This window comes from Lepidochelys kempii, chromosome 6, assembly GCF_965140265.1.
Source record: "Lepidochelys kempii isolate rLepKem1 chromosome 6, rLepKem1.hap2, whole genome shotgun sequence".
Classification (NCBI taxonomy): domain Eukaryota; kingdom Metazoa; phylum Chordata; order Testudines; family Cheloniidae; genus Lepidochelys; species Lepidochelys kempii.
The window spans coordinates 113759044-113785337 of record NC_133261.1 but is presented as its reverse complement, the minus strand read 5'-3'; the positions used below and the strand labels follow the sequence as shown (position 1 = coordinate 113785337).

The 26294-nt window shown below is 43.3% G+C and overlaps 1 protein-coding gene across 11 annotated transcripts in view; it reads right to left on the bottom strand.

Annotated features, from left to right (window-relative positions):
* Nucleotides 1–26032, bottom strand: part of MARK3 (microtubule affinity regulating kinase 3) — a 111015-nt gene extending 84983 nt beyond the window's left edge. For 3 of the 11 annotated variants that reach the window (XM_073349738.1, XM_073349741.1, XM_073349742.1), the window contains exons 1-3: nucleotides 25328–25885; nucleotides 11071–11109; nucleotides 1756–1947 (exon numbers count right to left, since the gene is read on the bottom strand). In XM_073349738.1, coding sequence (XP_073205839.1) covers nucleotides 1756–1947; nucleotides 11071–11109; nucleotides 25328–25378 — 282 coding nt within the window. In that variant the 5' untranslated portion in view covers nucleotides 25379–25885. Of the gene's footprint in view, nucleotides 1–1755; nucleotides 1948–11070; nucleotides 11110–25327 lie in introns of all 11 variants that reach the window. The other 8 variants (XM_073349739.1, XM_073349743.1, XM_073349746.1 and 5 more) reach the window with 6 other exon arrangements.
* Nucleotides 26033–26294: the final 262 nt, after the last annotated feature.

The following is a 26294-nucleotide window of genomic DNA, read 5'->3' as shown; positions in this document are numbered from 1 at the left end:
TTATTAATGCAAAGTGAATTTAAGTAGTCAGAATGTAATTACCCAAATTAGAAGTCAGGACACCAGCATTATTCTGGAGATAGGTGGTGGATGGGTCAACCATGGCCCATTCTAGAGATGACACCTCCACTGCCTCCAGTACCATTGGTTCTGTATTGACTCAGGTATGGAAACGCCACCTACTAAATCCCCAATACTACTGCGTTCAGCAACTTAGTTTTCCTTGTAGATCTTGGCCAATAGGGTCACTTCAACCTCACAATGCCCAAGTTCATTCCAAACCCATCAATTTAAGTCAACAAGAAGTGCTGAAAAGGAAAAGTCTTTACCCTGCAGTAGATTGAAACTAGCTATTGATAATGAAGGTACAGCAACAAGAAACACCTTCTATAGCAAATAAACTGTTTACTAGTAGGAATATAATTTATTTCCACAGAAAGGAACTGTCAGATGTAAATTACAACTTATTAACTGTATTGCAGTAGCACCTAGGAAACTAGTTATGGGTCAGGGCTCAATTGTGCAAGACTCTGTGCAAACACACAAAGGCTCCCTGCTTCAAAGAGCTTATAAGTGCTATATATTCTGCCTCTGTTTGCATATGCAAAGGAATTCTCCTAGCAAATTTCAATATTATTCATTTACTTAACAGATACTTCAGAACACACCCTCGACTTTTAGGTTGTAAAGTAGTGGTAATCCCAACTCTCCTCTACTGCTGTGAGACTTGGGTGTCCTATACAGGGCCGGCTCCAAGCACCAGCTTCGCAAGCAGGTGCTTGGGGCGGCATTTGGAATCAGGCGGCAGTCCACGTCCTGCGGCGACAATTCGGCGGCAGCTTTGCCGCTCTTCTGGGAGCGGCGGCAATTCAGCGGCGACTGCTTGGGGCAGCAACATTGGGAGAGCCGCCCCATGTCCTAGAGAAAACATCTGAAAAACCTGGAATGCCAGCACCAGCACTTTCTTCAGAAGATCCTCAACATAAAGTGGGAGGATCGCCGCACTAACACCAGTGTCCTCACAGAGGCCAACATCTTCAGTGCTGAGGCCCGGATCATCCAGCACCAGCTGAGGCGGAGCGGGCACTGTGGGTGCATGACTGAAATACACTTACCAAAACAATTGCTCTACACCCAACTCACCAAAGGGGAAAGGAAACGGGGAGGTCAAAAGAAACACTTTAAAGACACCCTCAAGATAAACATCAAGAGATGTGGCTTTGACGCCACACGCTGCGAGGCAGTAGCCCGGGATAGGGATAACTGGTGAAGACCTGTCAGAGAAGGAATGTCCACTTGAGGAGAATTGCCTTGCCCTGGTCACAGAAAAATGCCAGACAACCGTCACCCAGCAATCATGGCCAACACCACCTGCAACGTCTGCCAACGAGCCTGTGGCAACAATCAGACTCCTCAATAAAAATAGAACTTGTGAAAGAAATCACCCTCAACCTTGAAGAATTGCCAAAGACAACAACTTGCTAACAAACATTTCTTAAAGATCCAGTATAAAACAGGCCCTTTTTAATAAACAGCATTTTGTATACATCACTAAAAGCCAAGACTTTAGTTTTCTATATTTTTGTTTTCAACATTTCACTTTCCAGCAAATGCATAGAAGTTTTGGGGGTTTATCCATTTCTCTCTAAAGAAAAATGCCATGTTATTCTTGGACTCCACATAACGCTATTTAAAGAGCACTTTCAGAACCAGTGCAATAGAGCATGCTTTACAGAGTTAACAAAAGCATTTTACCTCTCTGCCAGTAAGGATGTGCCTAGCCAACTTTACTTTTGCAAAATTCCCCTTTCCAATAGTTTTAAGAAGTCTGTAATTTCCAATATGAGGTTGCTCATCTGCACAGGAAGCTATAGAATTTCTACAGCGAGCTCCAGAGCGCCCAGTTCGTGAGGAAACTTCTTGACGTCCTTCTCCATGAGAGGTGTGCTGTGATAAAGATAATAAATGTGTAAGATAAAGTGTTAAATAAAACAAGTACATCAATTACAAAAACGAAGTTCTGAAGCATTACATATCGCTGAGTAATTAACCTGAACTGGAGAAATTTCTGTTTTACAGCAATCTACAATTACACATTTTGGGTGTCACTAGTATATCTGATCCACACACTCTCTCCTTTCTTATGGGCCTATATGGCAGCAGTTAGAGGCAGCTCTGATCAACTTCAGTATTGATTCCACACCGCTGTTTAAGGGTTCAATTCTAAAAGGTGCTGAACTCCCACAAAATCCACTGAATAAAGTATTAGGTACAAAGGCTCAGTACTTTTTAGGATTTTGACATATGGTCTGATGCTGTATGGAATACATGAGACACTTATAATATTGGTATCAATAATATCCTGCCAATGTAATTAACCTTACCAGATATGCCATGTAAGATATCAGTGTAAAAGTTTAATTCGCTAAATATAATAATCACATTTATATGTATGTATCATCTTTGTATTGTAATCTATAAATATGTATTGTATATTTGTACTTCAAATGTGTGCTGTGTTTCTGGGTGACACGCCCCAGACAGATTGGCATCAGCACTATCTTGCCTGCTTGATGGCCTATCAAAGGCAATCAGCCATACAATTAACTCATTGAGAGAAGGCAGAGATTACACCTATGAGTCAGCCGGACAGTAAGGACAAGTCTGTACAGGGAACTGCAAGTGCCCATGTGTTGAGAGTTTGTTTGGGACAAAGGAAGTACAAGCCACATGGCAAAGGATATAAAAGGCAGCTGCATCTTCTCAATTTTGTCTTCAATCCTGTGCCTCACCTCTGGAGTAACTTCATTACATACAAACTGAAGTTCTGAACAAAGACTGAATGATCCAAGCTTTGGATGTGTTCCAGAGGGATTTTCGAGCCAGCAAACTCACCAATACAGTTAAGAATCTGATATATGGACCCTGAAGTTTCATGTATGTATCTGACTGCTTTGACAAGTTAACAACGCTCTCCTTGTTCTTTTCTATTCTAATAAACCTTTAGTTTTAGATACTAAAGGATTGGCTGGCAGTGTGGTATTTTGGGTAAGATCCAAACTAATATTGACCTGGTAACGTGGCTGGCCCTTTGGTGTTTAGAAGAACCTTTTGTAATAGTGAGCAGAGTTGTAAATAACTTCTCACTTTACTGGACCTAGGTGTTGATCGGGAACTAGAGAACTGGAATGCAGTAAAGGGGGTTGCGTGATTTCTTTTTTCAGCTTCTTGATAACTAGTGTGGGGGACCAGGAGAATAGTTTGTGACCGGTTGGTGAATCTAACAGTGCTCATCTCCAATTTGCAAGAATCAGCTCTCCTTTTTGCAGCCTGCTCTGACCTTGCATTTTCAATGGGGGCTACCCTAGACACCCTGGGTCACATAAGGAAGGATGGGGTTGCTCTAAAGAAATTGTTCCACAGGCTGAGTTTGCTGCCTCCTCAAAGTGTTTTTTTAAAATGCTCCCAAACAAGACCTAGTTGAAAAAAAAAAAAAAAAGGAAAAGGAAAACTATTTCTGTTGAATTTTTTTTTTAACCCTTTTGTCAACTTTCTGATTATTTGTACCCTGAACTCACTTGTACTGTAGCACTTTCTCATGGCAAGGAGCCAACAGTATATATCATTTGTTAACTGTTAGCTGAATGTAAAACCTTCAAGCTATTTTCTGCTAACAAAAACTTTGCTATAACAGAAATGCTGCAATGCCAACAGAAATACATTTTTGTATATCCACAAACTTTAGAAAGAGAACTTCAAGTATCCTGGAAAATAACCCCTAATAGCCCAGAGTTTAATTGTCAAATCCTATCATGGTGGTATTTGTTTCAAGGCCTTTGGATCAACTGCTCATTCTGAAGTAGTACTAGTGTTAACATGTATCCAAGAAGTCTATATGGGAAAGGAGGATTCAATGCATTTGAGTAATCAGTCTGTTCAATTTAGCGCCATGGGAATTGACTGCCTCCGTCCTCTTGCACAGTTGCCAATTTTAGACGAACCCCTGAATTACATTTCTCAGACAAGATTGAAACCAGTGAGCTTTTGCTGGGAGCATCTACCACAGCAGGGTAGGGTGGAAGAGAATCTGGGTTTTGGTCCCAATTCTCTCCTCTTTCCCACCATATGGTCTCACTTGGATGCATAAAATAATATGGGTCCCCTTGTGCTGTCTGAACTAATTTGGTATATCAAGTCAATAACAGGTATTTTGTGAGGAGGTGAAACCTCTTTCCATGCTTCTCCTCCCATCTCTTTTTCATATATGATTTAAAGGAAACTCTATAAAACAAAGCCTTATTATGGCTTCCTTGTTTTTGTTCTCCCTTCATTCCTTTTCCTGAGGATGGATTTATTTTAATCACTGAGTTTAATAATTATTTAAATCAGCAAGCAGGAAACTTTGACTTAAATCATCAATTTTAATATTATTTTGCATTTGTACTTTTTTTAGTTATTTTCCTAAAGCCAGGTTACCATTAAAACATGTTGATTTGTAACTAAACATAGTCTTTACAATAAATTCAGTACTACTTTTGGCTAACCAAAAGGGTATACTATATCTATATATATTTATTTAATTTAATGATATAAATTAACATACATTCAGTCTTAATATTTGAATAGTTAGAAAATATAAATGATGCATATACATATATATACACACACAAATGTGTAATATATATTACACATTATTTGTGTTGAGCAGCATTTGAATGGAAATTGGAATTCAAAGAAACATGCACAAAAACAGCATTTCAGAATTATCAGTTAAATAAAACTACCTTTAATATGTTGAATACATAAGAAAAAAGTTTATCAAAACACATTTCTCATTTAAGATTGATTATCTGTCGTCAACTGAACTGTTTCTGGGTCACAATGTTCTTCAGGATTTTAGAACTAACAGATTTCATCTTCTTATGCTTCGTTTTGATTTACGGATTCAAAGAAGAAAACAAAGTTTTTCTGCTTTTTTGATTCCCAATTGGTTTCTCAACTTTGATAGACTAGTCCTTTAACTGAACTAGTAGAATAAACTGAGAAGAAGAAAATATTCTCTTTGCACCTACAAAATAGGCTACTGCTATCAAAAGCTGGTTTAGCACTTGAACACACTCTGGATCCAGATGCTTAACCACTAACTTCCACCAGTTCAGGGGTCTGACTGTGTTTAAAATTTTGGCAAATATATACTGCTTGGATATTTTTTTTACATTTTATTTTAATGATTGATTGTAGACAATTTAGGCTTTAACACGGGTTGCCATAATTTCAGATTTAATAAGTTTATTTTTTAAATTAAAATGTATTTAAATTAAAAAATCCTTCAAAAAAAATTAATTTGTATCCATCCTGTTTTTCCTACTCTCCACTTACCCAATATTTTTCTGTATCCTCCATACTGTCCACCCCAACCCCCAGGACGTTCACCATACACACCTTTCACACTTGGGTATCTAAACACTGTCCCCAACCGCAAGTATTTCTTGCCACCTAGCTCATGTCCGTTCCGCTGTCATTTCACTGTTGGTGCTGCCCATCTCAACCTCCAAAGTGGATCCCAGTCACCTCTTCCTTCAATTCCTCACTCTGCTTGCAGCTTCTACTACTCTTTTAGCTGGGGACAGCCTAAAACCAGTGCCCCAGCAATCCTCACTGATCTGGAAGAATCACGCCAGCAGAATTCTATTTCGCTCCAAGCTCAGCTATGTGCACAAGATCACAAATGGACTGCAGGTATGACAAGGTTGCAAATGCTCAAGTGTCAGTTGCAACGAAAAATGCTTCACTGATCTTTAAGGACAGAAGGGATCACTGTGATCATCTAGTCTGATCTACATAACACATGCCATAACCCTTCTCTGAATTAACTCATACTTCAAGTCCAAAACCAGTGGTTGAACTAGAGCATATCTTAGAAAAACATCCAATCTTGATTAAAAATCTCAAGTGATGGAGAATCCATCACAACCCATGGTAAGATGTTCCAATGGTTAATTGCGTTCACTATTAAAAATCTGTGTCTTATCTCTAGTCTCAATTTGTCTAACCTCAACTTCCAGCTCTTGGATCTTGTTATACCTTTGTCTGTTAGGTTTAGGAGCTCTCTATTACCAGATTTCTGGTCCCCTTGTAAGTACTGATCAAGTCATCCCTTACTTTTCTCTTTTTATAGGCTAAACAGATTGAATTCCTTGAGTCTTTCACCATAAGATACGCTTTTCAATCTTTTAATCATTCTTGTGGCTCTTCTCTGAATCCTCTCCAATTTATCAACATCCTTCTTCATTGTGAACACCAGAACTGGACACAATATTCCACCAGTGCCAAATATAGAGGTAATATAACCTCAATACTCCTATTCGATAACCCTATATATACACATGCAAGAATTGCATTAGCCCTTTCGGCCATCGCATCACATTGGGAGCAGTTTATGTTCTGCTAATTAGCCACAAAGTCGCCCCGCATCTTTTATAGAGTCACTGTTTCTGGAGAACAGCGTTGCCCATCCTGTAAGTAAAGAACAAAAAATGCAGGCCAAGGTGACGGATCTTACTTTTGGCCGTATTAAAACGCATATTGTTAGCCTAAGCCTAGTTTACCAAGCATCCTAGATTGCTCCGTATCAGTGACCTTTTCTCTTCGTTATTTACCAGTCTCCCAATCTTTGCAATATCTACAAACTTTATTGGTAATGATTTTACATCTTCTTTCAGCTCATTGATAAAAACATTAAATAATGTAGGGCCAAAAAACTGATACTTATGGGGTTCCATTATAAACATGTGCTCAATACTGATTCCCTCTTTAAATTTACATTTTGAGACCTGTCATTAGAGAAGTTTTTAATCTATTTAATGTATGCAATGCTGATTTTGAATCCTTCCAGTTTCCTAATCATGTCATGAAGTTCCAAGTCAAATGCCTTATACAGATATCTAACTATATCACATCAGCCAACCTGTAATCTCATTTGAAAAAAATCTAGTTTGACAAGTTCTATTTTTCATAACCCTCTGCTGACAGGCATTACATGTTACTGTCCTTCAATTCTTCATTAATTGAGTCCTATCTGAGACAGTCCATCATTTTATCTGGGACCAATTCAGGCCTATAATTAGCTGGGTTGTTTCAGAGGACAGAAAGAAAGCCAGTGTTCCAAGACTTACTGAAAACCAACAGTAATGGTCCACTAAACTCATCAGCCAACACTTTCAAAACTCTTGGATGCAAGTTGTCTAGAGCGGCTGATTTTAAAAGTGGCTGCTATATAATTAAGAAGGATGTTATTGTTGGCATAGAAAAGTGTTTAACATCATATGACATGAATACATCATCTGGCTTTTTCTCAAATACAGAACAGAAATACTTATAGAACACTTCTACCTTTTCTGCATTATTACTGAGAATTCTACCATTTCCATCTAGTAACGAACCAAAACGATTGTTAGGCTTCCTTTTGCTCCTAATATATTTAAAAAACTCTTTTTTTGTCCTTAATTCTGCAGGTCACAGATGTCCTTTTGCTTCCCTTATCAATTTTCTACAATTCCTAGCTTATATTCACTGCTTTCACTCTCCCCGTTTAGATATCTCTCTCGATGTATCAATTTCCCCTTTTTTATACCTGCTTTCACTTCCCCTCCTAAGACAAGCTGTGTTTTTTTAACCTGTGTATCCTCTCTCAATGGTACTTTCTGGACATCTAGTAAAATGTTCTTATACAGTGCCCAATATACCATTCTCAATTTTCTATTTATATTCTCTCCCCCCAACTGATTTGGCTCAACTGTTTTCAGCTTTGTGAAACTGACCCATTTGCAGCACCAGGTATATTCATATTAGTGGCTTGGAATTATTCTGTTTGCATATAAAAAAGGCAATCAAATCAATCACAGAACTAAAATTAGTGGTTGCTTAAGTGCAAGTGATTAATTCTTCTCTCTCGCCGCCAAGATCAGGCCTAATATGGAATTCCCCTGGGTGAGATGCAAGGGATTCCTGAGTTAGAAAACTTACTCCTGAGGGAATTCTGCACCAAAAAAAAATAAAAATTCTGCACACGATATTTTAAAATTCTACAATTTTTATTGGTCAGTAAATAAATGTGGAGGCTCCAGCATGGCAGCGGGGAACACAGGCCACCGGCTGCACAGAAGTGGGAGACCACCCTGTAGCCTCCCTGCTCCCAGGACACTGACTCAGCAGTTAGGCTGCACCCGATCCTGACACAGCGCAAGGGCCAGGCTTGCTCCATAAACACCCGAGTGCCCTGCTCCCCTGCGCCAGGGACACCAGGTGTGGGCAGGCAGGCTCAGCTCAGCAGGATCCAAGTGTGGAGGGGGATCCAGGGTGGGGTGAGTGGGTTCTGTGTGGGGCAATCTGAGTGCAGATGGCTCAGTGGGTACCAGACGCAGGGGGGGGATCAGGATGCACAGGGGTTCATTGTGGGGTTCCAGGTGAAGGGACAGAAGGGTCCAGATTAAGGTGGCTATGTTTCAGAAAAAGTGTCTGGGGGGGTATGTGGCTCAGCAGGGGTGTCTGGATGTGGGGACTCAGTGGTATTGGGGAGTGGGGCTTGAAGGAGTGGGGGTCTGGGTGCAGCTGGTTGGGGCTCAGTGGGTTGCGGGTCCAGGTGCAGGGAGGGTAGGGCTCATCACCGTGGGGGTTCAAGTGCAAGGGCCTCAGTGGGGGATGGTCTGGGCACAAAGGTCTGGATGCAGAGGGGTTAGGGCTCAGTGGGAGGGAGTGGTACGGGGGGGCCCCTCGGAGTGCAGGGGGTGAGGATCAGTGGGGCAAAGGTTCGGTGCGGGTGACTTGGTGGAAGGATTCTGGGTGCAAGGGATGAGGCTCGGTGTAGGGAGTCTGTGTGTGGGGGATCCGGGTGCACACGGGTTGGGAAGATGGAGGAGCAGCTCCCCATACAGTGACTGCTTCCCTGCTCCTCCTCCTCGCCGCCCCTTCCCCCGTGGCTGAAGAGCGATGGGGGCAAGAAGCGGGGAGGGTACAGAGTTTCCTGCAGCTGGAGGAGGTTTCTGGAGGTGGGTCTAACCCAGACCCAGCCACTCCTTGCAGGGGAAGAGCAATTTCTTTCGTCTCCTGCCTCTAGCCCAGACAGAACTAGCAGCTGAGCCGGTGCAGGGTAGGAGCCACTAGCTGGAGAGTCCTCAGCTCCATCACCCCACAGTGATTGACCTCTCTGCCGGCTGCTCTGGGCACCTGAAACAATATGCCCATGCTGGTGGGGAGGGGCAGGTGATCACTCTTGCGACTTCCCTGTGAAAAAGTCATTTTTCTGCAGGGAAGAAAAGAAATCTGTGGGGAACATGAATTCTGCACAGACATAATGGTGCAGAATTCCCCCACAAGTAGAAAATTACATCTATAACTTTTTCTATAAATTCCAGCATGAGATCCGCTTCTACTTGTGAAACTGATGGTAGAGCAGAGGGCCTGACACTGTACAGGTAAAATGCAAAAGGCAGGGATATCAATTACCAAAGAATTCTGTTCCTATGCATCCTTTCAGAGCTGTAAAATGCTAAACAATTAAATAAGTCCCCCTCTCATATGAAAGGGTAATTATTCCTCTATTCCATCTTCCTGAAGTATCGGATTTACACTAGCTTTCATTTTCTCAACTAGGGCAATTTTCCACACAGCAACTTCGATGAACTTGCTAAATTAGGATGCAAATTTTTTTTAAAGAGGGATGATGCAGCAGCATATTGAGAGTGGATGAAGCCTCATTAATTGTGATGGTGACAAAAGCCACCCTTTAAGTTATAATTCTTACTACTTCTATCATCAAATCACCTTTTTAAAAAAAGTCAACGTTTATGGCTACTCAGTATGAGTTCCTATGAAAATACACTTTTTGTATTAAATTTGAGTGTATGATTATTATTTTTTTTAATAGCCCAAGCCTCCACACCCTGGTTGAAGAGGAGGTTTTCATGTACTCTTCTGTCAATGCATGTAGCAGAAGTCATCAGGGCAGCACAAGGTGACAGGCAAAGTTCCTTCTGCTACACTGGGTCTCCTCCACATGTCGAAAAAAAGACAAGAAATCTCCTACCACCTATCCAAAACATTCCCAAAGGAGCAGAGGTGTGGTACAGAGAGTAATTGATCCAGAAAGTCTACTTGTTCAGGAAAGCTTGGGGAAGCTGAGAAGCAAGAGAAGTAGTATAGTATCTCCTATCCTGCTAATGGAGTTACCCACCTCCCCTGGCAAGCAGCATAGCTCAAAAGCCGCTTTCCTGACCAACTGCTTCAACACATTGTTAACCCATCAGCACAAGCAGATTCTCAGTTCCCTCCCACACAACTTATCCTTAGAGAAGCTTTTGTTTTTTTCACAGGCAGAGTCCCAACCTAATACATGTAGTTCTGCCCACTGGTTTTCATCTAGTAAGGGCTTCTGTAACAGCCCCAGCCTTCTAACAGGAAGCAAAGGGCAGGCTGGGGCCATTTAATAACTTTTAAAGTCACAAATAAAACATTAATATTTTAACCCCATCTAGGGTTTTATTAGCAATTAACCTTTTTTTAAATGACTGGTGGGTTAAATATGTGGAAACAGTTTAAAAAAATGTAAGGCTCTTCTATGACACTTACCACAGCAGAGTGTCACAAAATGACTTTATCCTCGCATCATGGTCAGTTAAGGAACAACTGCATTGTCCTACAGATAGCAAACTGAGGCAGAGAGAGACTGACTAACCAGAGAACACACAGGAAGTCTGTAGCACAGCCAGTATTAAAATGTATTTCCTGAATTCCAGTTCAGCGCCCTTATCACAAAACTATCGCTTTTTCCATGTCTTGATACATGCAGTACCCTAATCCAAAGTCTTAATCTTTAAGGTGCTCTTGCACAGAGGTGGCTATCTTAGAAGCCACCTCTCCATTTCCAACCCAGGAAGACAGCTTTTCTCCATAGGGATTCTGACTTCAGGAAGACATTTAAGGAGGAGGTGCACAGGACCTCGCAGTTGTGAAACACCTTACTGCAAGAGATCTGATTGAGCCTAAGCTTTCAGAACACAATGCAAAACCCACCTTTTCGCAAAAGCCTTCCCCCAGTGAAGAGACGACATCCTTTCTCAAGGCCAGATAATGATAAGCATGAAGAGAAAAAAGATAAAAGAGAAGAAGGAAAAAAGGAAAAAGCAAATGAAGCCTGGAGGAGCACACAGTTGACATTCCTTTGGACAATGTTAGCTCTACATTACATCTAAATATTCAGAGCTTAGACACCCCGATGGGTGCATCAGGAACACTCAAGACAGAGAGGATGATTAGATTCATTAATTAGTAAGATTTCAGAGTTAAATATAGTACTCTAGGAAATTGCTAACAGAGCTGGGAAAACCTGGGGTAAATGGAATTTTATTATAAATTCTTCCAGTGGGCATAAAGTATTAAACAAACTACACACAGGGTTTGAAAAAAAACATATACGTGCTCACTCAGGCTTTCTATGAAGCTTTGTTGAGAGGGAGGTCAATTATATCAATTTCTGTAGAACGAAAACCGTCTTTTAAAAAATTGAAGTCTCTAGCTCATGTGGTTATGACGACAGCCTTCCACATAGCAAGCAAACATAAGCCAATATATAGTGCTGTCTTCCAACGTCTGTAGACATCTCCATTGCCTCTGCAGTCACCCATAGCTTTGTGCTACAGCGAAGTAAAGTGACCTGACTTATCAATGTTTATGGCTGCTATATAGAACCCTCTGGAAAGTAATGGAGCCAATAAGAATCCTGTCAATTTAACTAGCTGCACCATGTGTGCTTTTTAAAATTTCAATGGAAAAACGTTAAAAATCGCATTCCCTGCAGTGTTTATAATTCAAACATCATGCAAATATTTGAGAAATTAAGTAAAACCAAGAAACTGACAAGTTTTTTCATTGTCCATGCCCGGACACAGAATGCAAACATAACATATTGGATGTCTGAAATTCAGTTTCATAGTAACCTAGTGTTAAATTCTACTTCACCTGTATTAGAAGTAATTTAATTTCCCATTACCATTTAATAAGTCACATTATCAAGTTACTGGAAATATTAGAGCACCATAAGGTATTTAACACCAGGTTCACTCCCCTCGTTCACACTGAGTAGTAGTTCCTTACTTCACACATAATCCAATTGACATTTATGGGACTATACATCGTACTATTCAACACAAGTAAGGACTTGGGACAGAATCTGGCCCCTAGAGCATTAGCAGAAGTACATAGTTTTACTCCTGAGGGCATTCTGTTCCAAATAAAAATTCTGCACACATTTTAAAATTCTGCAAAATTTTATTTGTCAAATGTAGAGGCTCCAGCATGGCATTGGGGAGCACATGCCACTGACTGTACAGAGGTGGAATATCACTGTGCAGTTCCTCCCTGGGACATGGAGTCAGTGGTGAGGCTGCACCCAATCCTGACACAGCGCAAGGACTGGGCCTGCCCCAGAAACACCCCAGGGCCCCGCCCCTCCATGTGGGTAGGCAGGCTCAGCAAGGCAGGATCCAAGTGTGGAGGGGCTTAGTGTGGGGGGATAGAGATGTGGGTTGACAGGGTTCTGTGTGGGGCAATCTAGGTACGGGCAGCTCAGTGGAGGATCTGGGTACGGGGGGGGATCTGGATGCATAGGGTCTTGTTGGGGGGTTCTGGATGCAATGGTAATGGGACTCTGAAGGAAGGTCTAGGTGAAGGTGGTTGTGGCTCAGCATGGTGGGGTCTGGGCGGGGGGGGCTCACTGTAGGGTCCAGCTGCTGGGGGAATGGGGCTCAGTGGAGTTGGGATCCAGATGCAGCTGGTTGGGGCTCGGTGGGGTGCGGATCCGGGTGTGGGTGGCTCGTCGGGATGGTGCAGAGGGAGGGGGGCTCATTGGGGGGGAGGTTCTGAGTGAAGGGGGGGGATGAGGCTCAGTGGGAAGGTCTAGGTATGAGGGGGTCTGGATGCTCAGGGGCTGGGCAGACGGGGGAGCAGCTCCCTGTACAGAGATCCCTCCTCCTGCAGCTGAGGAGCAATGGGTGCAGGAAGCAGGGGGGGGGTGGGGGAGTGGGAAGGAGGGGAGGAGTTTGCAGAGCTTCCTGAAGCTGGAGGAGAAATGTGGGGGTGTGTCTGACCTGACCCTAGATGCCATGCAGGGGAAGAGGAAGTCCTGTGCTCCCCAGCCCAGCCAGGACTAGCAGTTGAGCCTGGCGCAGGGAGGAACCACCAGCAGGGTCTTCCCCAGTCCAGCCTCCTGCCCTACAGTGATTAACCTCTCTACTGGCTGCCCTGGGCACCAGAAACATACTTCTGGGGAAGGTCACATGACCGCTCGTCATTTCCCTTTGCTTCCTCGTCAGAAAGTCATTTTTCTGCATGGAAGCAAAGAAATATGTGGGGGACATAAATTCTCCACATGCGCAGTGGCGCAGAACTCCCCCAGGAGTAATGGTTTCTACATGTGCTATCACACCATTATGATCAATGTGATCAAATAGAGCATATAAAAGTTAAGGCAGAATTTGACTAAAGAAGTGGATAAAGGAAACTTCTATCACTAAACCATAAGCATTTAGTGAGATGGTTTGGATGGTTCCAAGTCAGAGTCTTGCTCTCAAAAAGAAACAATTTATTGTGAAAATACAGTGTTACGGCCTCAGACAGATAACCTTCTGCCATTTGTCCATGACACTCAATGAAATTGATTGGCCAGTTAAACAAGGTCACACTTGCCAAACAACAATCAGTTTAAAAAAAAAAAATCGAGAAATTAATCTTTAGTACAAATAGCCTAGACATCATGACACATACCCCTAATTCCCCTGGGAGGAAAATAATTGAATTGGGGACACACCCACTTAGTCTCAGCAAATGTGACAGAGCCCCAAAACACTGCATTCAATAGACATGCGAGGGCTAACAACACTGACTGGCCAACAACAGGATGTGTGATGCCCTGCCATATGTGGCAAAGAAATTTCCATCCCTCAAATGTTTTGTGTTAGCTCTGCATGAGAAATACTAATAACTGTGTTGGACAAAAAGAGTTCTGTTGACAGAAGCTCAGTGACAAAGCTGGTGATCATAACACCAAAGATCCAGACCTGGGAATAATTTGCTAGTTAAGGCTCAATAACCATAGACATAAGACAAATTGCTCTTGTAGGGCAATAGGCTACTAAGGGTGCTGCTGCTACTCCGCCTCGGAGACCCCTTCCGGTGTAGTCACATCACTGTTTTTTCTCAGTTCCAACAGACACAGCAAATGATGAGTGAGAGCCATACTCCATATACTATATGAAAATAAAAGTGTATTTTGTTGTCTAGTGCTAATCACAGGTTACAAAACCCAATATAGGAATCCTGTTTAATACAAAATATACCCAAGTGTGGAAGCGTTTAGAAAATAAAGTTTAAGGCACTTGATATTCACATATCTGGATTTGAAATTTATCATTTTCCAAGTAATATTTGCTTTATTTACTGACCAAAATGAATATTTACTAACATCAGCACTGGAGAGTAATAGCTGAAGAGGAGCAAGCCACATTCTGCTCTGCATCATCAATAAAATTGCCAACTAAGTTGGTTCCAGAATCATCGTTAGTAAATATGTATGAAACGAAAAGGACCCAGACACCAGGTCAAGCTTGCAGTTAGAAAAACATTGTTTAGACTTTTAATCCTGCAGGAATAAATCTGATATAAAAGCTTAGATATACAATGGCACAACAAGATGCCATTTTAGAAGACACATGCTTTGACCCATAAATATACTTATTAAATTGGACCTCAAGAGATTGATTTAAATGAAACTAAGGGTGCTCAGCACCCCTCAAAATCAACCCCTACATGCATATATAGTCTATTAAGTATATCTCCATTGCAGTTCAACTTCTACAGATTTAAGTGGAGGACATTCTCCACTCTAAATAGAACAAGGTATCATTCTCCCATCCTCAAAAGAAGCTTGATTAGGCTTGGTCTACACCAGCAACTTATGTCGGTACATGTATGCTGCTCAGGGGTGTGGAAAATCCACACCCCTGAACGATGTAGTTATACTGACCTAACCCCTGGCCTAGACAGTGCTATACTGACAGGAGGGCTTCTCCTGTCGACTTAGCTACCAACTCTCAGCGATGGAATATCTATACGCACAGGAGAAACCCTTCCGTCGGCGTAGGTGGCGTCTTCACTAAGTGCTACAACAGCGCAGCTACGGCTGCTGCAGTGCTTTAAGTGTAGACAAGCCCTTAGTCCTCCCATTTTTGTGCCAGCACAGTCCCAGAACGATGTGGTATTTGACCAAGCATGGGAGGAAGTAGCGAAAACATATGCTATTGTGAGAAACAGGGGATGGAGAGGGACACTTACCTCCAATCTTAGCCAGAATTATCTATGCTTGCACCACTCTTGATTTTTAGTCAACGAGAAGTTGTTTGGTTTCTTTGCAAGATTTCTGGGTCAAGCTAGAGGGGTACAGTTTTCTTTTAGTTGTTTGTGAATGTGGTGTAAAACAGAAAGAATGGAAACCACTTAATCAAAATGCAAAAATGTATTTTGTGAAACTCATCCCAAAAAAGGTATTTTAGCCGTGCCACAACACCCAATTAACTTGGGAGATACAGATTACATCAGAGATTCTCAAACTGTGGTCTGTGGACCACCAGTGGTCCACGGACCACCAGTGGTCCACAAGCTCCATTAAGGTGGTCCGCAGATAGATCCCTCTAAGGTGCGTGCCTGGACAGCCGCACAAGAGACAATGAAGGGCCACCCACCAAATTAGTGGAGCTGCACAGGCATGGCTTCACTAATTAGGTGCCTGGACCCTGGAGAAGACACACATGTAAGGTGAGGTGGTGTCCTTTGGGGGAATAGGGGGTAGGTGGGAGGGGGCAGTGGGATGAAAGTGGGGGGGGGGAATTTGGGACATGTAGGGCTGCAGTGTCCAGATAAAGAGGTGACTTTCCCCAGCTCCAGGGCTGCGGCTGCCAGGGAGAGACCCCCCCAACTCCTTCCCAGCCTCAACTCAGGGGCTGCCACAGCATGGGAGAGAGGGAGAGACCCTCCTCCTTCCCAGCCCCAGCTCAGGGGCTGCCACGGCAGGGGAGAGAGGGCACATCCATCGCATTAGAAAGGTAAGACTACTGATATTAAAATATGAGTTGTGTGCTTTTATTTGCAGAACAAAAAAATATTAAGGGTTTTTTTAATATAGCGCTTTTATCCAAAGTGCTTTACAATAGTTAGCTAATGGTACAAACAATATTTGGAAATATAATTAAGTGGTCCGCCAAGGCCCTCAGCAATTTTCAAGTGGTCCGCAAAAAAAAAGTTCGAGAACCATTGGATTAGATGATTCAGGGTAGTTCAAATTGGCATGTCACATGCCTAACTTTAACATGTCAAACTATTAACTCTTAGTACACTACAAGAATAGTCAAATATATTAGATGTAGTCCAGAAGTACAATGCTGTATTTAAAGGTATCCCAATTACTAAAAAATCCAAAGGAGTATATTTCACACTCTTAATTTAAATTTGTGATAAGCACAAAACATGTCATGTGGAGTTTCCCATGTAACTATATTATTAGTTTCCCATGTAACTATATAATATTATTAATATTTAATTTCTTCTAAGTGAAGGTGGCAATTTAATTTATAGCAATTCACAGGTTCCAAGACCAGAAGAGACCATTATGATAATTTAGTCTGACCTCCTATATAACACAGGCCATAGAACTGCCACAAAAATAGTTCCCAGAGCATATCTTTTAGAAAAACATCCAATCATCATTTAAAAATTGCTAGTATGGAATAGCTACCATGATCCTCAGTAAATTGTTCCAACGGTTAAACTCACTGTTAAAAATTTATGCTTTATTTCTAATCTGAATTTGTCTAGCTTCAACTTCCAGCCATCGCATGGTGTCATACCTTTCTCCATTAGACTGAAGAACCCATTATCAAATATTTGTTCCATATATAGGTACTTACAGACAGTAATCAAGTCACCTCTGAACCTTCTCTTCTCAGTTATCTCAATGTTTAAAATATCTTATGAAAACGTTCAAGGAGAGCTATCCCTCGGGGGGGGGGGGGAGGAGTCTAAAAAAAACCTCTTTTGGTAATAGGTACACAGAATTTTTCTGACCCTAATTTCATGTTGCCAGAGATAGCCTTCCGGTTACATACTTCTATTTATAATAGGACATTTCTGGTAAACATTGCATAAATCAAATCTAATCTTCCAGATTGTCTGCAAACACCCTAATTTGCATAAATTAATGTACTTTAAATAATAATATAATACTTTCAGAGCCAGATTTAGGATTTTGGGAGGGTTAGTAAGATGAATTTTTGGGCCCACACCAAACTTCACTCACTCATTTGAAATAAAAAGGGAGTGATTGGACTTCAGAGCTACCAGGAACCTCCTTTTGCAGAAGTGGAGTCCACCTACTTGTGGTTTGGTTTGTGCAAGCATAGTTTACTCTTGGAGAAATTCTGTGTCACTGTGCATGCACAGAATTCATGTCCCCCACAGATTTCTTTGCTTCCCTGCAGAAAAATGACTTTCTGACAGGGAAGCTGCAAGAGCAATCAAACACCACTCCCTAGCAGTGCAGGTACATTGTTTCAGGCATCTGGAGCAGCCAGCGGAGAGGTAAATCACTATGGTGCTGGGGACACCCCAGCCAGTGGCTCCTACCCTGAGCCGGGATCAGCTGCTACTCCCGGCTGGGCTGGTGGCAGGAGAGGACGGTGTGACGTTGCACTCCATATGTTTTATGGAAATATGCTAATGAGCGTGAATATAATGTAACTGGAATATGCTTTATGCAAAAGCTTATAATCTACTGAACGTGCTCATCTTATTTGTACGAATGTATCATTCTTGTATCTGAAGCTAGAAATATGAAGTATTACTCTTAAGTGCTATTGTAATTATGCAAAGTGGGGGCCATTAATGGTGGTTTAGAATCTTGATGGCTCCCATTGACCAGGACAATTGGTTGTAAATGGCTCTGTTTACTTGTAAGCCTTCCAGTGTTCCTGAGAGTCAGGTGGGAAGAAAGGAGGCTTGGGGGGCGGGGTCTCACAGGACATGTGACCATATCACCTGGTACTGGAATCCATCTTAAATCTGGCGCTTTTCCATTTAGAAGGAGGGGTGGGGACCCAGAGAGATAAAAGATTCCCACCTTGTGCCAAAGCTATAAAAGGGGGTGAAACAGAACAAAGGGGGCTGCAGTCATGAGAAAAAACCCTGTTACCACCTGAGCTGGAACTAACAAGAACTGTACCAGGGGAAATGATTGGGCCCAAACTAGGAAGGAGTCTAGTTTGTGAAATTGGAATAGCTCTGAGGGTGAGATTTACCTGTGTTCAGTTTCTTAATGTATTAGGCTTAGACATGCCTGTTTTGTTTTATTTTGCTTGGTAACTTACTTTAGTCTGTCTGTTATTACTTGAAACCACTTAAATCCTACTTTTTATACTGAATAAAATCACTTTTGTTATTTAACCCAAAGTAAGTGATTAATACCTGGAGGAGCAAACATCTGTGCATCTCTCTCTATATATAGATCATCTCTCAAAACTGGGTGACTGGGCAACAAAATGGTAGATGAAATTTAATGTTGACAAATGCAGAGTAATGCACACTGGAAAGCATAATCCCAACTATACATATAAATCATGGGATCTAAATTAGCTGTTACCACTCAAGAAATACATCTTGAATACTGTGTGCAGATGTGGTCGTCCCATCTCAAAATAGATATACTGGAATTGGAAAAGATTCAGAAAAGGGCAACAAAAATTATTAGGGGTATGGACCGGCTTCCGTATGAGGAGAGATCAATAAGACTGGGACTTTTCAGCTTGAAAGAGACAGCTAGGGGAGATATGATTGAAGTCTATAAAATCATGACTGGTGTAGAGAAAGTAGATAAGGAAGTGTTGTTTACTACTTCTCATAACACAAGAACTAGGGGTCACTAAATGAAATTAATAGGCAGCAGGTTTAAAACAAACAAAAGGAAGTATTTCTTCACACAACACACAGTCAACCTGTGAAACTCCTTGCCAGAGGATGTTGTGAAGGCCAAGACCATAACAGGGTTCAAAAAAGAACTAGATAAATTCATGGAGGATAGGTCCATCAATGGCTATCAGCCAGGATGGGCAGGAACGGTGTCCCTAGCTTCTGTTTGCCAGAAGTTGGAATGAGCAACAGGGGATGGATCACTTGATGATTACCTGTTCTGTTCATTCCCTCTGGGGCACCTGGCACTGGCCACTGTCAGAAGACAGGATACTGGGCTAGATGGACCTTTGGTCTGACCCAGAAGGGCCATTCTTATCAGTGTTATGAAGGGCGAATGGTTTATGTGTTTACCCTATATAAGCTTTATACAGAGTAAAACGAAATTATTTGGGGTTTGAATCCCATTGGGAACTGGGTGTCTGGGTGCTGGAAATAGATAACTTGCTGAGCAGTTTTTGGTTGAAGTCTGCAGCTTTGGGTGTGTGGACCAGACCTGGGTCTGTGTTGCAGCAGACTAGCGTGTCTGGCTCAACAAGGCAGGGTTCTGGAGTCTGAAGCTGACAGTGGAAAATGGGCTCAAAGGTAATTCCAGCACATCAGGTGACATTCCCAAGGGGGTCTCTGTAACCGAACCCGTCAGAGACGGGACTTCCTCTTCCCCTGCAAGGAGTGGCTGCGGCTGTGTCAGGCCAACCCCAAGAAACCTCCCCCAACTGCAGGAAGCTCAGCATCCTCCCCTGCTTCCTGCCCCCATCACTCCTCAGCTGCAGGGGCAGGGGGGGAGGGGTCACTGTATGGGGAGCTGCTCCCCCATCCTCCCAACCCCCGTGCATCCAGACCTTCCATACCCAGACACTCCTGCCAAGCCTCACCCCGTACACACAGAACCCCCTAGCACTCCATACCCGAACCCCACCCCACTGAACCTCAACTCCTGCATTGGAGCCCCCCTCACCCAGACCCCCTGCCTCCAGACTCCCATCCCTGAACCTCAGACCACCCCCGCACTGAGCTCCCTGCACTCAAACCCCCACCTTGATGAGCCATACCACCCCGAGCCCCCACATCACTTACCCCCAACTAGCTGCACACAGACCCACACTCCCCTGCTGAGACCCCCACACCGCTATACTGAGCCCCAACCACCTTCATCTGAAAGCCCCTGCAGAGTCCCATTGCCCCTGCACCTGGAACCCCCCAACGAGCCTCTGTGTATCCAGATCCCACACTGAGCTGCCTGCACCCAGACTGTCCAACAGAGAACCCTCTCACGCCACACCTGGACCCCCCAACACTGAGCCCCTTCACATCTGCATCCTGCTGGTTGAGCCTGCCTGCCCACATCTGGTGTGCCTGGCGCAGAGGGGCAGGGCCCCAGGGTGTTTCTGGGGCAGACCCAGGCCTTGTACTGTGTCAGAGTCAGGTGCAGCCTCACCGCTGAGTCCGTGTCCACGGTGTGGGAGTGGGGGAACTGCAGGGTGATCTCCCACTTTCATGCAGCCAGTGGCCTATGCGCCACACTGCCATGTGGAGCCTCTGCATTTATTTACTGACAAATAAAACTTGCAGAATTTTTATTTTTTTGATGCAGAATGCCCTCAGGAGTAATAGCTGCCAACATCTCAACAATTTTTAAATGGGTAATCCACCACATTCGCTGTGGTCATGAAGATTACTAAAGGGCAAATTGTAGTTATTTTTCTCCAATTATTTAAACTTTAGAATTCAGGGTAGTTAGCAAAATTAATAAATGCTCAAAATAGTCACCTCACCCCTTTACAGATATACAGTTTATGTAATGGAAATACAATAAAATAGAAGTATAAATAAATAAAATTAATTAGCCTGAAAGTGGTTCTCTCACCCCTTCCATTTCTTCATGTTTTTTAAAATCTCATTGATTCTAAGGATTTCCATACCATTTATATTTCCTCTCATTTCTAGCTACAGTTTCCTCATCTTCTCTCCTCAAGAAGAAACCTTCCTCTCATTCTGTCCATTTATTTTCCCCATTCTCTGTTCTCTAGAGCAGGGGTTCCCAAACATGGTTCACGGATTGCTCAGGGTAAGCCCCTGGCGGACCGCGAGATGCCTTGTTTCACCCCTTACTTTAAACAGCACTTTACAGACCCTGAACTACATTACCCAGAATCTTGTGAGTCAGTCACACATGTGCATCAGTCTCTCACTGACTGAGGGAGAAAGAGAGGCTGATGCGCATATGTAGCTGATGCATACGATTCTGGGTAATATAACTGAATTTATTAATTTGACATAAATGGATCTTTATGTGGGCGACGTTATTAAATCAGGAGTTGGGAATTTTTGGTGGTATATGGGAGTCTCCCTGAAATACCAGGAGACTTAGTAGGTTTGGCCAACAGCCTTCAGCTTAGCAGGTTCCTAAGATGAGCTGCTCCACCCTTGTGGCCAGAAGCTACAATGGTAGCTCAGAGCTCATTTTCAGGCAGTCAGCCAGCCTGCAGCAGTCCTCGTGTTATCAGTGGAAGTCAGAAAGCTCCCCTATATATGAGTCACCCCTGATCCTTTTCCTGAGAAATATAAGGGACTCCTGGTCACAGATTCTTGAACCTCAATGGCCAGCCCTTTTTGGCTGGGAAACATGAATAACCAATGGCCTTAAGGGAAAACGACTGACACAAACTTTCCACTCTAATGGTTTACGTTTTGAAGGATCTTTCAGTAACAAAGAGAGCTATACATTGCCTTTTATTAAAAGATTAAAAAAAATTAAGCACTGATGAGGAGGCCTTGCCTATATGTCCAGTTAAACCAGACTTAACACTGGTTAAACTGCACCCTTTATCAGCACTAGGTAATTTTCCTAGTATACAGAAGACATTACGGAGTCCCATGACCATGGCCAAAAGGCTCCCTGGATACTCTGCATTTCTAAGCACCTTTCATCTAAAGATCAAAGTTCTTTAGGAACATTAACTAATTAAGCCTCATCTAGGTAGTTAAGGCTTCATTTTACCTTCTAATAAAATACAACCATCTTGGAGGTGGAAGAACAGTTAGACTAGGAGTGAATGATACTGTATTTTAGAATTAAAATAGGAATAAAATTAATTTTGTATCCAACTGAATTTAGAGGTAATTTAGGCAGAAAGAATGTAAATATCAGTTTAAATTTGGCCAGAACAACACTTTACATTAAAGATCACAGAGCAAATGTTTTTATCATTGATGGTCACGACATCTGAAAGGCAGCACCTCAAGCAGTACAGTACTATATATTTGGGTTTTGGTTCAGTGTGACTAAAAAGGAAGAATTAGCTTACTGAATCACACTACTACTAATTACAGGTATTCCTGAGTGGTCACCCAGCTCAGTTTTGCTTAACTTGCAAATCTGCTTTGATCAGAGTATAAAGTGACATATCTGTAAGCAAAGGTGACAAGCACTGTACATTAATTAAGAAAATTATTGAGGAGTTTGTTCTGTATTTTGAAACCAGAATGAAATACCCTGTGTGGAAAAAAACTTCATCTCTAGCTCCAATGTCAAATAACATGTTTCCAACTTATTAAACTAGGATTTAAACCAAATTATAGAACCAGTTTTAAACAATTTCTAAAGTGGTTTCATAGAATCATAGAATATCAGGGTTGGAAGGGACCTCAGGAGGTCATCTAGTCCAACCCCCTGCTCAAAGCAGGACCAAGCCCCAACTAAATCATCCCTGCCAGGGCTTTGTCAAGCCTGACCTTAAAAACTTCAAAAGGAAGAAGATTCCACCACCTCCCTAGGTAACCCATTCCAGTGCTTCACCACCCTCCAGTGAAAAAGTTTTTCCTAATATCCAACCTAAACCTCCTCCACTGCAACTTGACACCATTACTCCTTGTTCTGTCATCTGCTACCACTGAGAACAGTCTAGAGCCATCCTCTTTGGAACCCCCTTTCAGGTAGCTGAAAGCAGCTATCAGATCCCCCCCGTCATTCTTCTCTTCCGCAGACTATACAATCCCAGTTCCCTCAGTCTCTCCTCATAACTCATGTGTTCCAGTCCCCTAATCATTTTTGTTGCCCTCCGCTGGACTCTTTCCAATTTTTCCACATCCTTCTTGTAGTGTGGGGCCCAAAACTGGACACAGTACTCCAGATGAGGCCTCACCAATGTCGAATAGAGGGGAAGGACCACATCCCTCGATCTGCTGGCAATGCCCCTACTTATACAGCCCAAAATGCCACTGGCCTTCTTGGCAACAAGGGCACTGTTGACTGGTTGATCAAGATGAGGCCAAAATGGAATTTAAAAACTTTGATCCAATGCAGCTAGGAGTACGATGACTGGGCAAAACATCACAGGGGAATCTGTTTTAGCCATTTGGAAGTTCAGCTGAATACAAGAGGCCACTACAATTTTCATTTTTAATGCTTTTCTTCCACACGGCAGCTTTGGCCCTTGGGCTGAAGCCCATTGAGATTCTGCAACAAAATATGCTTAGTTGACTTTTTGCTCAATACAGCCCTTAGCCGGCAGGTTGTACCAAAGGCTAAGACAAATAAAGAACATAGAAGTGAAAAATGAGTATTATGTCAATAAAATCCAAATCCTGCCAATGCAGTGATTCTTTTATGCAGCATGTTTTCTAATGCTTTGTCTGGTCTTGTTTTAAAATGTCTCAAGCAATAGGGCTTCCACCAATTCCCTTAGAAGACTACTTGCTCTCTAACAAATCTAGCAGTTTTTCTTAATATTCAGCCTAAATCTTCTTTTTCCTTATTTCAGTCCAAAACAGGTATCTCTCTCCCCAATCACTTTCACTTAGACCCAGCATATAGTTTCTAAAGGACACTGGGTTATATTCATAAAGAAAGAAATATGAATAATGCTCACTGATTTTGCTAATTTGTGCTTCAGAGCAGTATAAACTACAACTCATCTGCATACCTTCTCACACAAAAAGACCAGTTTTTTCCCTAATAATTTTTCCTTTTAGAATGATTATTCTGAGGTCAAATAAGTTTGGTCTCAACTTTAAGCAAATAAGGTTCCTACTTAGAGAGGGTTTGTCTCACTGAGTTTGATTTTTGATTATATTAAGTTTCTACATACAATTTATTTACATATTAAAAATATTTCAGATAAAATGCTAACTATATTACTGTTTGATTGAGCTCATTAAAAACATGCAGTTTTATTTAGAATATGTTTAGCGTTCACTGCCAAATACTACCTTTTAACAAAGGAAGGACTTTCTGACTTTGCTGCTAATTCAGAAAAGGGGACCTTCCAATATCATCTGAACAAGTGACAATAAAGCTATTATTCTAGTCATTAATAATCATACAAATTAGAGATGGAAAGACTTATTATCTAGGTCATCGAGTCCTCCCCTGCCAGTACAGGACTGTTCTCTGCACCCTGTTTACTAGTGCTTTATTGGCTTGTTTTAGCGATTATTTTACACTTCAGCTTACAAACATCAGAGCAGATGGATTATTTTTCTCAAATTCTGCATCACTAATATACGAGACAGTACTGAATTTGCACCATATAAGATACATCATTAAAACATTACAGGGTTTGTCTTTTTTTTTTTTTTTTTACCACCACTAGTAAACCAAGCTCTTGAAAAACACTAAGTTAAACCGTAATTTAAGTAATTTAATAAGCAGGCATTGGACCTCAATGACAGCACTCACACTAACAATACTCTTCACACACCTGTGAAACATCTGTTTAACAGGTTTCAGAGTAGCAGCCGTGTTAGTCTGTATCCGCAAAAAGAAAAAGAGACTAACAAATTCATTTGAGCATAAGCTTTCATGAGCTACAGCTCACTTCATCAGATGTTTAACAGCATCCAGCTGCCAGGACAGTGCCTTGAACCAGTGTCACAACAGTAGGAACATAATATATACCCACAATGCCAGGCTCCACTTTGGGGATTTTAAATTACACAGTTTGATTCTGTACAGGGTCTTTCACTCAAATTACAACTATGGGTTTATATTGGCACAGAGAGGGCCAACAACTGCTGAAACAAATGCACATTTCTCTCTAGCAGTTTTTCTTCTGAGACATTTGTGTGTCTGGACACAATACAACCACCCCTCTCTACGCAGGCCGTCCTTTGTGTAGAGCAGTCACATTCAGCCACACAAGCGACACAGCCCCCAAGGCACATCAGCCCACCCGTTCCCTGGGTGACGGGCAGGTCCGGCCACCCCAGCGCCCACTCGCCCCCGCCCCAGAAAGCCCAGCCGGCGGCCCGGGTTACTTACATTCTCGGTGTCGCGTTCATTCACCGTAGGCAAGGGAGTTCTAGTGGACATTTTAATTCGCTTGTGCCGGAGCCACTGGCTGCTTGCGACAGCAAAACAAAACACCCCCTCCCCCAACAAAAGCCGACCCCCCCCCAAGAATGCTTGTCACTCTGCTGCGAGACAGCGGTTACGAAGGGCCACCATCAAAGGGAAGGGGTGGGGGGGCTGCTTATTTCCACCGCCGCCACCCCACTTCCGAGCTATATTCCAGCCTGGCGATGGAGCAGCGTCTCCCCCGGGGAGTCCTCCGGGCTCATCCTACAGCCAGCTTAGGAGCCCAGGGCGCAGAGGGGGAGGGCGGGGGGATCCTTGCAGAGCGCAGCGGGCTGAGGGGGGGCGAGGGAGCGGCCCGGAGAAGGCAGCGGGGCGCTGCAGAGCCCGGCCAGGAAAACAAGCCGCCGCTCCGCAGCCAGCTCCGAGCACTGGCAGCCAGGCAGGCCCGCTCCGAAGCGCTTCCCCCTCCCTTCTCCCCCCAGCCCCGCTTCACCGGGCCTCCGCTAGCATGCCGGGCCTCCCCCACCCGCTCCGCCGCCCGGCTGGCCCGGGCTCCCCTGCGCCTTCCGAGCCGGGTGTCAGGAGCCCCGCGGGCCGGCTCCGGCAGCCTGCAGCCCCCGCCCCCACTCCACGGCTCAGCGCCGCCCGCTCCGGGATGGAGGATCCAAGATGGCCGCCCGGCTTCCTCCGCTCCGACTTGAACCGGAAGAGCCCGCCCCCTGCCCTGGCGCTGGGCTGGGCGGCCGGCGCCGGCTGCTTGTTGCTAGGCGGCTTGGCCCTGGCGGGGCGCAGGAGGGGAGAGGCCTCCGCAGGGACTGAGCGCCCCGGGGGGCGGGTGGCACCCAGTCAGCTTCCCTGTGTGTCAGTCCTGGCTTGGGGCTGCTGAGCTCACCCACCCCGCCCCTCAGCCACAGGCGCACCCACCCCAGCA